The sequence below is a fragment of the Mustelus asterias genome, chromosome 6 (genome assembly GCF_964213995.1).
Source record: "Mustelus asterias chromosome 6, sMusAst1.hap1.1, whole genome shotgun sequence".
Lineage (NCBI taxonomy): Eukaryota > Metazoa > Chordata > Chondrichthyes > Carcharhiniformes > Triakidae > Mustelus > Mustelus asterias.
Window position 1 is genome coordinate 92345075 of NC_135806.1, and position 14301 is coordinate 92359375.

The window sequence follows — 14301 nt, forward strand, 5'->3', positions numbered from 1 at the left end:
CTGGCTTATCAAAGTGGATGGATCTTTAAACTTACTGGTTTGTGGTGGCAAGTGCCATAAAAAAGGGCTGTGGCTTAACAACTTCAACTGAGCTGCCCTAAACTGTAGGTCTCGGGAACCTCTTGTGCCGGAGTGATCTCGCCCAGCTTGAGTCAGGTGGTCGGGTGAGATAGGAGCGGCTTAATTTTAAGGTAAGAAAATAGGAGGAATCCGACTCATTTGCCACGCCACTAAGTTACAGGCCACTTTTCATTGCAATGTTTTCATCATAAATCGTGAAGACAAGTTGCAGGTTTTGTGTTCAAGGCAAGATGGAGGCCGGAATTCTCCGGCCATTCACGCCGGCAGGATTCTCCAGTCCCGCCAGTAGCACACCTCTGCCTGCGGGTTTCCAGCAGACGTGGGGTGACATCAGTGGGAATTCCCATTGACGGCAGTGGGGCCAGAGAATCTCGTCACTAGCAAAGAACATGCCACCTTCCCCCGGCGGGAAACACGTGGCTGGGAGGCCGGAGAATCTTGCCCGTAGAGTTTGGGGGTAGCTTGATATTGATTTTTTTTTTAAAGTAAAGAAAATCTATTCGCTGATGACAATTGGGTATAGGGTAGACAGCAGGGATTAACATTGGTTATGTTGACAGCACAACCACAACCTGAAGTCACACATTTTTCTGTAAAGTGTTGCTCAAATTCCTGTTTGTAAATGACACTTGTTGAAATGGAAAGAACATGCCGCATACTCATGAAAAAAGATGCTCCTACACTACACTTGAAAAAGTAACTCATTGGCTTAAAAGGCTTTGAGATGTCTGGTTTTCCTCAAAAATGCTATATAAATGCAAGAATTTTTATGGTTTATTTGCAGATGGTTCCTCTTGAGATTTTCAATTTGGAATAAATGTTTTGCACTTAAAGTTGGGTTCCTTATTAAGATCTAATATTTAAATGCTTGAATGTGTTTTTGAGATATGATCGGCTCTTCTCGTAACTGATCTTCTGGTAATATCTGTTGAGTAGATGTTAACATGGCAGAATGTCAACTCAATGCAACAGTCCATTAAGAATAAAGTGAATGAGCAACTTAAGTATGAGAGTATTTATACTATATAACCTTTCAGGAATGAGCTTTTAGCTTAGTGTTAGATTCTGCCCGTAAGTCAGAAAATAGATGGAAGTGTAAAGTTACAAAGAGATATAGATCGGTTAAGCGATTGGGCAAAAGTGTGGCAAATGGATTTTAGTTTAGGCACAGTTGAGGTCATCCACTTTGGAGCAGGAAATAGTAGAAGATGGTACTTATGAAATGGTGCAAAGCTGGAAACAGTGGAGGTCCAAAGAGACTTTGTAATCATAAAATATCACGAACAGGTGGCGAAGATAATCAAAAAGACTGGCCTTTTTCTTTCTAGAGCATTAGAATACAAGAGGGTAGTCGTACTTCAGCTGTAAAGGTAAAGTCGCCATAGTCCCAGGTGCCTATAGTGATTTAACTCGACGATCACCACACCTCAGGCCGCTCGCAAGGTTGAGAAGGCGGGGCCTTCATGAATAACCCCAGCCGGTATGGGAATTGAACCTACGCTTTTGGCTTTGATTTGCATTACTAATCAACTGTCCAGCCAACTGAACTAAACCACCTGGTTAGATCTGAAGTACTGAAAGTAGTTTATAGAAGGTTACGGGCTGGTTTAGTGTACGTTTTCCAGATATTAAGAGGAACAGATAGGGCAGATTGGGAGAAACTGTATTTATTAGCTGGGGGGTTGAGGTGTTGGCATAATCTAAAAACTAGAGCCAGACCTTTCAGGAGTGAAACTAGGAAATATTTCTGCACATACTGTGGAGCACTCGTCTGAAAACGGCAATTGGTTCCAGAGCATTCATGTCTTGGTTAGTCAGCGTACAAACCTGTCCACTACTGCACAATATTCTCCACCTTTCAATGATTATGCTAAATGATGTATTGCTTATCAATTATTTAGGATATAAGCTAATGGTTGTGCTTTATGCAGTAAACAGGGTGGTAGAAGATGTACAGTATGAACAGTCCATTTCCCCACTGGTCCCTCCCACCCCCTGTAGTATCCATAGCGTTAGTACAGTTTTTGCAAAGAAAAAGACGCTCTTCTGCTGATCAGGTGAGGGCTATAAATTCAGGAATTTGTTTCTATTTCCCATGCCCAATGTCCACATCAAGCTCCTCCCAGGCTGAGCAAAGCACAGCTAAAGCAGCGCAAGGCATACTTCATTCTGCCCCAATAATGCACATGAGCCTCAACATCAGGTGCCGACCTCGACATGCACCAGTTTGACATTATTTTTCCATTTCCTCCATCAGATGTACATAACTAGTCTGAGTGACATCTGAGTTCTAAGCCCACTAGTAACTGGAAACACTGCCTTGTTTATTTCACATAGAATTCTTCGAGAGTAAACAACGGGAATGTTCATCCATTAATATGGGCTGGATTTGAATCCTGATCCCTGACGTCCCAGTACTTTGGTCTCCCAAGTCGGTGACGTTTAAATATCCGCACTTTTGACATGTCACCTAGCCCCTTTAATGAGTCAGCAATGATAGTAATGTACTTTGTTAATATCGTCTCCTCTCAATCCTATGTAACCCTATTCTTGATTTTATTTGTAGAAATCTCTGGATCTTTGTTTCAAAGTTCACAGAATTTGATGCACGGAAGCTACACAAGCTGTACAAACATGCAATCAAGAAACGACTGGAGAACTCTCGGGTATGAGAACATTGATGCATGTGAAAAAAAGATATTTTTAGCATAATGTTAGACTGCTGGCAGGTCAAGAAATTGATCTCATTGTGCTGGATAGATTTATGAAACTTTCCTTTCAATAAAAACACCGTACACACTTTACACTGGTTTTGCCCATCACCCCCTCTCCTCTGCCCTTTTTGTTTTCTCTTTAATTTAGCATTTTTCACCTAATCTCTTCCCTCTTTTTTAAAAAAATGTAGTAACTTTAAAACCCTCCCTGCTGTACCTTGTTGTTCATTCGAAGATGAGAGCAACTTCCAAAGCTGGTTCTCGTTGATGAAAAAAGACTTCAAAAGATTTTATTCGGCCATAGAATCATAGAGTCCTGCAATGCAGAAGGAGGCCATTTGGCCCATTGAGTCTGCGCCGACCACAATCCCACCCAGGCCCATCCCCATAACCCCATGTATTTACCCTGTTAGTCCCCCTGACACGAGCTTGGCCAATCCACCTAACCTGCAGGTCTTTGGATGCGGGAGGAAACCGGCGCACACAGAGAAAACCCACGCAAACACGGGGAGAATATGCAAACTCTACACAGACAGCATTCCAAGCCGGGAATTGAACCTGGATCCCTGGCACTGAGGCAGCAGTGCTAACCACTGTGCCACCATGCCACCCACTCCCGCTACACCTCACAGCCAGTTCATGATCAAAGACTGAATATTGATCTGGGGGCATTACATGCCATGCAAAATTGTATTGCACCAGACAAGGCTGCAGAAAGAAGGGCATGTTCTTTGGTAGCCCACAGAGCTCAATAACTCCTGAATATTTAAACATGCAGCCGATGAACTGAAGTAAGGGTTAAGTGTTATTAACAGTCTTCATTTAAAATTACTTAATTAATTGTTTAGAGCTACACAGATTTAGAAAACGATCACATTAAGTACATAAGATGGTATCAGATCAAGAGAAAAAATATTGGCTAACACAAGCCTGTTCTTTCATAGGCATATCACAATTTTGTCCATTCCATGGAACATTATTTAATCTCTTAGCAGAGCAAAGTAGTCACTAGCTGTGTGAAGCATCACTTTCTGCCTGATCTATATTTCATAGGCAGCATTTTCATGGTTGCAGTAGCCACAATGATCATCCACATCTGTCATTAAAAACCAGCAACATTGCAAATTAAGCAAAAGGGCTTCTATTTGAGAAGTTATTCTGCCCTTACTCTTTTCAAGTACTGAGCAACTTGCTATTTATTTCCTACATTTTCCACTTAGATTTCAAATTTCCAATATTTGCATCCATCTTTATTTCACAACAAGGTTGAGTGATTGAATAAACCACAGGATTGAGGAATTTTTAAATTTCAGTATTACATTCTACAAACAAATCTTTATTTTTTTCTCGCTACATATTTTGCCTTTTGTATAATTCCTAGCTCTCTCAACTTTTTGTTTCCTAAGATACTTCTTGAACTTCAAAAAGAAAAGCAGAAAGAACTTGCGATTTTCAGAACATCCCAAAGTTCTTCGCAACTGATTGCTGTTGCAAAGTGTCATTGCCTTTGCAGCATAGAAAGTGTGCTAGACAATTTGTACACAGCAAAGTCCTTCAACCAGTCTTATAATAAAGTGATGTTAGTTGAGAGAGTAAACCCTAACAAAAATCTGGAATGGAGCCGAAAGGTAAACTTGTGTCTAAATATGTCATCTTTCTGGTAACCCCTGCAGCAAAGCCGATGCCAAGTGTAGTGCCGGTGCCCTGCTTCCCTTTGCACTTAACCAGGAAGGTTGAGAAATGGACCTTGACGTTTGGGCAGAACTGGGTTTCTATAAGTTTTGACCAGGCTTGTGCCGTGGAAGGGATGCTCCAGTAACACTACAGAGCATTACGAGTGATAAGTCCAACTCAGTTGGCTTAGAGAACAAATGCAATGGGCTATCTTGATGGTGGGAGGGACAATCATGTCCAATTTGTCAGCCACCGCCCACCTTGAGTCGGGCACCCTCGACTTGCCATGGCCCATCTGCTTCAATGGATGCTTAAAGCCTAGATTCTCTACTTAACAAGCGGACAGAACCATCACATCAGGCAGACAGACAAAACAAGCAAAACGAAAAAAGATTCCAACTCCTCAATTGGCAAGCCGGAACATCAGGACAATGTGCGTAACTTTGCAGCTGGTCGATAATATGCATAAGACGGATGTGATTGAAATGGAATTTGATAGGCTGAACACTGACAAACTTCCCTGTAAGAGGCCAGATCACTGACAGAAAGCATTTCATGTTCACCTGGTAGGGGACAAATTCAGAGGAAAAGCATGTGTGAGGGGTAGGCTTCACACTGTAAGGAACTCTCTACGCTCAGTGATCGAACCTTCCACAAATAGTTCAGAATGTGTTCTCTCCATCTGCCTCTCAACTCAACCAGGGCAGTTAACCTCATGAGTATCTATGCTCAAATGCTGTGCTCCATGACAGAGAAGACCAATTCTATGAGGGGCTTGACATTGCTATCAGCAGAATCCTCAGGTCAGAACATCTGTACAAACTAAGGGACTTCAATGCGAGAGTGGACGCAGACAAATAAGCATGTCGCTCCTGTCTTGGATATGATGGCCTTGGGAAAGATAACTGTGAACGGGCAGAGATTGCTTGGGTTTTGATGCTATCACGACCTTTGTGTAGCTGACATCTTCCTTCAGAGCAAACCTTGCCACAAGTTGTCCTGGAGACCAGGCCATTGGCACCAGCTGGACCTGATCATCAGACATGATCCTTGGAACAGCATTCTCATTAGCACAGTTAATCAGATCACTTCATGGTGTGCACCAGGGTTGGAATGCAACTCTTGAAGTTCATTTTCAGTAAAAGCAGAAATGCCATTCTCGTATCAATTCCAACCATACTGTGTACCCAATTAAAAAGAGTTCCTTGACTTGATTGAACAAGCGCTCTTCAAAATTTCCGTGCAAAATGTAGCATACTTTGACACACTGTGTACAATTCTGAACTCTCAACATGTGGGAAACGAGCAGCAAAATGTTGACTGGTTTGAGGCTGACATTATGGAACCTGTCATTGAAGCCAGGTGATCTGTTCTCATTAATTACAAGAGTGACCCGAGTGAGAAGACTTTAAATGCACTCAAAGCTACTCAAAGTAAAGTCCAACAGACTGCCTTGGTGGTTCTCCAATGACTGTTGGTTACAACTTTGCCAGAATATCCGGATTCCCTTTGACTCATGAATGCTAGGGAATTGTACAAAAAGGTCAAAAAACAACAGCTCCATCAGCAAAGTAAACCGCTCTGCTGAAAACAAAAGCAGGAGAGGTCATCACCAAATGCAACAAAGAATTGGAGAAATGGATGGAATACCACCTTAAGTTTTACTCTAGGGAGAATGCTGTCACTGAGGAAGTTCTAGATACCATAGAAACCCTGCTTGTCATAGCACAGCTGGATATTGTACCCATAGTGGAGGAGTTTAGCAAAGGTGTTGACTCACTTACCATGGGCAAAGCTTCAGGTGATGATGCTATACTGCTTGAGTTTATCAAGCTCAGGAAACTAGTGCTCCTGCAGAATCTGCACAAACCTCTCTGGAGGGAGATAGCACCCCCTCACCCCCAAGAGGACAAGTAAGATTTTGACATCCCATCTTGGAGGCCGCGGCCTTCTGACTGAATCCCAGATGTCAGCGTCATTGTCCATTTTCTTCATAACTCACTTGTAGGTGTCCTTGTGGCAGAAATATAGACACCTCTGACTAATATAATTCCTCAGCATTCCAATGATGTTAGCCTAGATCAGAAGTTGGCAAGCTCAATGACAAGAAGAGCCATTGTTTAAATTTAGTCCAAAACACACTATTTTATGAGTTGTGATGCTGAAATTCCAATTACATCAGTTAAAAAGGGAATTTGATTATCAATAACATTTTAAAGGTTTTTTAGACAAAGTTGTTTCGGTGAGATGCTTGGGGAATGGGTGGTGCCAGATAATCAGGGGTTACATTGCTCTGGACACAAGACAAGGTGTGGTAGGTTCAGACACAATAATAGACACAAGAACCAAAACTGACCCAAGAATTTAATAACTTCCATGTAAAGCCCAAGAATGACTTTTGCAGGTTTACAAAATACATTGAGCTGTCAGAAATTCCAGTTGGTAGAGTGCTGGATCACACACAGTTTACTGTAATTGAATGATGGTTTCTCGCAAGTGCACTGTTATAAATGTTTTAACAAAACAAAAACCATTTAATTACCCCTAAATGGGTTTGATTGATCAAGATTGGGAGCTGCACACAAGCCCTTAAAGAGTTCCATACAGTTTCGGAATGAATGTTGTTGTCTCCCTGGCCTAGATTATATACCCTGGCATGGAGGTTGGACCAATTACCTTTTTGAGTCAGAGGTGAGTGTGTTAAACTGAGCAAAGGCTGACAGTTTAATATTAATCCCCTGAATCAATCTGTGTGCTGGTTTAGGAAAGAGAAGCTTAACAAAAATGAGTAAAGCTTGATGGGATATCAGTATGTGAATTGAGCACAAGACAACACAGGTCTCGAAAAAAGGTAAGATCTGTTGCCACTTGACACCACTCCAAAATGCCACAAACTGCTCCTCATGTAGTTAATTGTTGGTTGGAGCAGACAGAGTGGCCCTCAGATAAATGTTTGAATTGATATATGGCGTTGTCAATAATGTCGCACTCCCTCAGCACCGCACCAAATAATCACGCTGGCTCGTGTTTCAGTCCTGCAGCAGAATTTAAGCCTATGACTTTGAGACAATTCTGAGCCAAACTGACACCATATAAAAAATTCCCTGGGCATCAACAGGCAGCGTTGGAAAGATGAGCAATTCTGATGTAATAGGATAATTTGTTTTTTGAAAATCTCTCTACTGTCAACTTGTCTGGATTCATTCTTTGTGTTCCATCATCTGTGTTTTGTCTTTGCAGCATAATGATCAGCACAGCAGTAGCTTCAGCATCCACAATGCCAAACACACAGGTATGATTGTAGTTTACTTTCTCATTTCAATTGTGTAAATAAAGTATTGAATTCTCTCTATGGTAAACTACAGCTTTCAGTGATAAGTCAGAGGTGACCCTTGGATCGGTGCATAAAAGGAACCATTAATTGTCATGAAAGAAACTTGAATCTAATAACAAAATCATGATTCCACTTTTATTGAACAGAATCTGAAAAACCCAAGGAGAATTCTCACAATGATGACAGCAGTAGGGATAGCCATTCGTCTGAACGTCACCACTCATCACATTATCACGACCATCACAGAGATCGGCACCATGGAGATTCCTATCGGAAAAGCGAATCCTCAAGGAAACGACCATATTCCTCATTTAGTAATGGCAAAGACCACCGGGACAGAGATCATTACCGATCGGATAGCAGGTAGGTTGAAGCGGTTACACTCATTGAAATGTACCACTTCAACGTTCTCCCCGTGTCTGTGTGGGTTTCCTCCAGGGGCTCCGGTTTCCTCCCACAGTCCAAAGATGTGCAAGTTAGGTGGATAGGCCATGATTAAGGTACGGGGTTGAGCCTAGGTAGAGTGTTCTTTCAGAGGGTTGGTGCAGACGTTTTGGGCAGAATGGCCTCTGCACTGTAGGGACTCTATAATTCTATGAATTATAAAATACTTTAGCTTTTGAGGATTTTTGGAGCCTTACCAGCTTTTATTTCAGTTTAACGTGGAAAAGACTTGACAAATTCTTTCTTTGCATTCAGCAGTAGGACTATATGGAATAGTTCGTAATTTGTTTGGTCTGTTTGTGTGCACGTGCTTCATGAAAATTGAATAATGTGGTGCTCAAGAGTTAAAGACTTGGCAGTTACATTAGGAGCCATTCAGCCCATCATGTTGGTGCAAGTTAATATGGCTTGGCTGCATCAGATGTGTTATGGTATGCCAGGTGGTTATTACCAGGCTACCTGAATCTCAAAGGGAAACTTGGACAAGCGATCACAACGATTGTAATTTGTATTTTATTACGAGAAAGTATGTGTTCTGAGATCAGGAGTAAGAATTGCAGAACCACTTTTGGAGATTTTAAATACTAAATTAAAACGTTTATTAACAAAACGAAAACTTAAACACACAAGATTACATTGACACAATTAAAAGTAGTTTTATAAATCTCGAAAAATTTCCATCCATGGAAAGATACAGCATAGAAGGGGCCATTCGGGCCATCTCGTCCATGTCAACCCAAAGACACCCAGGTGCCCTTTCTAATCCCATCTTCCTGCACCCAGCCCAATACCCTGCAATTTACAGCATTTAAGGTGCAGATTCAGCTACTTTTTAAATGAGTTTACGGTCTCTGCCTCCACCAATCAACTCAGGCAGTGAATTCCAGACACCCACCACGACCTGCGTAAACAGGTTTTTCCTCATGTCCCCATTAATCCTTCTGCCACTTCGCTTGAATCTATGACCCCTGGTTTTTGAACATTCTGCCAAGGGAAACGGGTTTCTCCTGTCTACTCTCTCCGTGCCCCTCTCAATTTTGCACACCTCACTCATGTCAATGCTCAGCCTTCTCTGTTCCAAGGAAAATGACCCCAATATCTCCAGTCTCTCCTCGTAGCTGTAATTCTCCAACCCTGGCACCAACATTCTAGTAAATGTTCTCTGCACTCTCTCCAGACCAATTACATCCTCCCTATAATGTGACCAGAACTGCACACAATACTCCAGTTGTGGCCTCACCAGTGTCTTATACAGTTTCATCATTATATCCCTACTTTTGTATTCTATACCTCTGCCAATGAAAGAGAGCATTCCATGTGCCGTCTTCACAACCTCATCTATCTGTACTGCTACCTTAAGGGACTTGCACACCAAGATCTCTCACTTCATCTACTCCTCTCAGTATATTCCTATTTATAATTATGAAGGTCCCCTTTTCTGTTTGACCTCCTGGAATGCATTACCTCACACTTACAAGATTTGAACTCCATCTGCCACTTCCTGCTCACTCCACCAACCTTTCTATATCATTTTGGAGCTTACAGCTATCCTCTCCGATATCCACGACGCAGCCAATTTTTGTGTTGTCTGCACATTTCCACAATCGTGCCTCCCACATTCAAGTCCAAATCGTTAATATACAAAACAAACACCAAGCCCTGCAGAATACCACTTGAAAGAGCCTTCCAGTTGCAAGGGCAGCCATCAACCATTAGTGTTTGTTTCCTGTCACACAGTCAACTTTGGATCCATTTCACCACATTACCCTGTATCCCATGGATTTTTACTTTTTTGACCAGTCTGCCATGTGGGACCTTGTCAAATTCTGTACTGAAATCTTTGTAGACAACATCCTCCTCGAAGAATTCAATCGAATTTGTAAGGCATGCCTTCCCTTAACAAAGTCATGCTGACTATCCCTGACTAGGCCAGGTCTTTCTAAGTGACAGTTTATCTGATCTCTCAGGATTGATTCTAACAATTTGGTCTGCAGCGAAATAAGACTAACCGGCCTTTAATTGTTTGGAAATTCCTTTATACCCTTTTTAAACCACAATTGCATTCCTCCTGTCCTCTGGCACCTCACTTGTATCTAGTGAAGATTGGAAAATAATCCTCAGATCATCTGCTACTTCCTCCCTGGCCTCCTTCAACATCCTAGGGAACAATCCATCCAGCCCTGGCGACTTTATAGCTTTCAAGGATCCCAACTCCTCTAACACTTCTCGTTCTGATTATTTTATTCAGTCTTTCACACTGCTGCTCCTCGGATTATTATATCCACATCATCCCTTTGAGAATATGGAGACAAAATGATTAATTTAAAACTCTTCCCATATCCTCTGCATTTTTACACAAATTCCCTTTTTCACTTCTGATAGGTCCCACTTTTTCCTTGACTATCCTTATGCTCTTTATATACTGGCAAAACATCTTTGGGTTTTCCTTAATCTTGCTAATATTTTTTCATGCCCTCTCTTTGCTTTCCTTTTTTTTAAACTTGATCCCTGTACTTTCCACACTCCTCTAGGCTACATGCAGTGTTGAATTCTTTGACTCTCATAAGCTTTCTTTTTCTGTTTAACAACACCAGGTTAAAGCCCAGCAGGTTTATTTGGTAGCAAATACCATTAGCTTTCGGAGCGCTGCTCCTTCGTCAGATGGAGTGGAAATGTGCTCTCAAACAGGGCACAGAGACACAGAAATCAAGTTACAGAATCTTTTTCTAGACAACCATGGGGGTCTAGATTCGACAGTACCATTCTTATTTTTTGAAGGGACATGTCTGCTTTGTACCCTGAGGATCTCACTTATTAGGGCTTCCCACTGATTTATTCTTTTAACAGTCTTGTCCAGTCGACCTCAGCCAAATTACTTCTCAGTTTTGTAAAATTTGCCTTCCCTCAGTTTAAAACTTTTACCCCTGATTTATCTCTGTCCTTTTCCATAATAACACTAAATCTAACCAATTTGTGGTCACTATCTCCCGATATGGTTGCCCACTGTCACTTCCCCTGCTTACCAATCTTCATTTCCCAAGACTAAATCCAGAATTACATCTCCTCTTGTTGGGCTTGTCATGTATTGTTCAAAAAAAGTTTCCTGGACGCAGTACATGAAGCTTTCGCTCGCAATGCTCCTTATATTGTTTGAAACCCCATTGATATTGGGATAGTTAATGTCTCCTGCTATTATTGCCCTATTATTCCTACGGGCAGAAATGTGGCTACGTATTTGTTCTTCTATCTCCCTCTCACTATTTGGAGGTCTGTAGTATACTCTTATTAGAGTGACTGTGCCTTTTTATTCCTAAACTCAACCCATGAAGCCTCATCTGTTAACCCGTTTAGTATATCATCCCTTCTCACAACTGTAATTGATTCTTTAACCAATGATGCCCCCCCCTTTTTTTTGTCACCCATTCTATCCTGCTTATCTGGGGATAATTGAACTGCCAATTTTCCCCTTCCTTTAGTCAGGTTTCCTTTATAGCAACAACAACATGCTGCCATGTGTCTGTCTGTGCCCTTAGTTCATCTGCCTTGTTTCTGCTTAGTTAAACTCAAAGCTAAACACCCTTTTCCAAGCAACAATCCCTATAGATTTTTAATCTATAAAAATCCCAGTAAGATTACCACAAGACAGCCACTGACTGCTGCTTTAAGGTAAGTATTTTGCCGGGCTTCTCTCTCTCCCTCAATTGAAATCCATCAAAATCTTGCAGACAAAACACTTCCCTCTGTGAGGGTGGCTAGGACTCGCTTTGTTTCTTACTTGGCTTTCTCTAGCATAGCACGTTCTTCACAATGTCATGTCCACTCCCACCCATACAGCTTCCAACCTCTCTTTAAATACAGTTTTTCTCTTTTGTGTTTAAATCTATTATTCTTGAATCTCTTTGGAAATCCTCTTCCTGGAATATGAAAATCTTTGATCTTTTATGACTGCTACTTTTGGGTAAAAAGAAATGAACTTAATACTTTGCTTTAACTCATTTATAATTTCCAATTATAAATTTTCCTTTTGAAATACAATAACTAAACTTCAATTCACCCCATTATCTTCTAATGCAAATTTCTATACATGCTGCTTACTGGTATCCCATTTTAGCTTTACTCACCTCTGTTTCAACGTGCTTGCTTATACATTGGACCCCATTTTGATGTTTTAACCTTGCAGTCTGCCTTCAGTTTAAATTCATCTCACCCCCACGTACACCCATGCCTGTTTCACAGTGTATTACAGTGATATTGGGGAAAATATGATGTTTCTTTATAAATGTTTATCGCATTTTTTTCTTAAAAGATGCAACGAACCTAGTCTCAACTACTTCAGGTGGCAGACCATACAATGCTTAACAATTCTAAACATTCTTTCTAACCTAATTCTCTTTTTGATCATTTCAAATAGGTTAGCCTATCCATTGATACCTGAGCCAAAAGGAATGATATTTCTCTATTGATCCTATCAAAAACCTTCATAATTATAAAACATCTGTGAAATCTTTATTAATCATCCCTGCTTCAGGAAAAATAGTCTCAAGTCAGTCTTCATATCTATAGTTTCATATCTAGTGAATCTAGGCCGTATGGTCAATTGCATTTATCGAATGATCTCAGAGCATTCCAATGGAATTATATTTTAAAGTGTAGTCACTGTTTCGTGAAACGCAGCAATCAATTTGTGCACAAGATCCTACCAATTGTAATGAATCTTGGTTGACTTAGCAATGTGCCATATAATTGTACTTAAATCAACTCAGATTAATTGTTTATATTTTCCAATTTTACAGATACTACAGTGAAAGCAAGCACAGAAAACTTGATGATCACAGAACTCGTGATCACCGTTCCGGCCTGGAGGCCAGTTCAAAGGAGAGTAGATCTCACTCAGATCACAGATCTCACTCAGATCACCGATCCAGTTCAGAGCATCGATCACATTCAGACCATCGATCCAGTTCAGAATACTCAGGCCATCACAAATCCTCTAGGGATTACAGATACCACTCAGACTGGCCAGTGGACCACAGGCCATCTGGTAGCGGACCAAGGTCACCCTTGGACCAGAGGTCCCCTTATGACTCCAGATCACCATTGGAACACAGATCTCCCCTTGAATACTCCTCTGATCACAAAAGTACCCCAGAGCACATCTGGAACAGCCGTAAAACATAACAGGGCATGTGATGCCCTGTCTTCACCCAGTGCAGCCATAAAAAAGTGAACACAGTAAATGCCTTATGTGACTTAAAACGTGCAGACAAGAGCTGCTTCTCGAGCAGTAGTATTGTTACTCCTCCTTACAGGTTGCAAGGTTGTTATCTCAAGAAGAAAATATTTTTGTATTGAGGTTAATGCTGTACTGTGCTACAATCTCTGTGGCATGTTTTGTTCCTTTTTTAAGAAAAAATTCAAAGATGGACATGTTTACTACTGCAAATATCAGAAAACTGCCCCAAAAACACTGGATCATAGTATTCATTCTTCTCTGATCTGGGCGCCTTCGGCCTATTCAACCTGAATTATGCGTTGAAGAACAACAAATTTAAATTCATTTTACCACAAGATTATGCAGGAACTTAGGGACGGAGTAAAATTTTAGACTGTTCAAAAGGCAGAGGACTCTGGTTCACCTTCCAAAGTTATTTGTATTGAGTCTGTTTACATTTTACACTGAGACCACAATGCCCAGTTCTCGGCAAGCTTGAATATTTAAATTCTGTACTTACAACTGTAAAATATTTTTTTGTTGATCAATTGCAATGCCTTTGAAGATATTCTACTGTAAATTATTGTAAATTTAGTAGATCGAATCTGAGCTTTTTTTCTTCTCAGGCTTTTTTGACAACTTTCCTTTCCCCACCAACTCAGGCCTTCACATCATGAGTATAAAATCCGTGTAGTACAGTTTTTAAAGAATTGTCATTGATGAAATTGCTATTTAGAATGTAAAAAGGGAAAGGGAAGATCAGTTCCATTATATTTAGTCCTGTAGTGCTTTTTTTAAAATTGATAACGTATTAGAAATGTGTTTATTTACTTTAAAAAGTC

At 40.9% G+C, this 14301-nt stretch overlaps 1 protein-coding gene across 3 annotated transcripts in view; it reads left to right on the forward strand.

The window, feature by feature from the left end:
• chd1 (chromodomain helicase DNA binding protein 1) overlaps window positions 1-14053 on the forward strand; it is a 171391-nt gene extending 157338 nt beyond the window's left edge. For all 3 annotated transcript variants that reach the window (XM_078214725.1, XM_078214727.1, XM_078214726.1), the window contains exons 34-37: window positions 2648-2747; window positions 7710-7761; window positions 7950-8166; window positions 13041-14053. In XM_078214725.1, coding sequence (XP_078070851.1) covers window positions 2648-2747; window positions 7710-7761; window positions 7950-8166; window positions 13041-13425 — 754 coding nt within the window. In that variant the 3' untranslated portion in view covers window positions 13426-14053. The remainder of the gene's footprint in view (window positions 1-2647; window positions 2748-7709; window positions 7762-7949; window positions 8167-13040) is intronic.
• The last annotated feature ends 248 nt before the right edge of the window (window positions 14054-14301 follow it).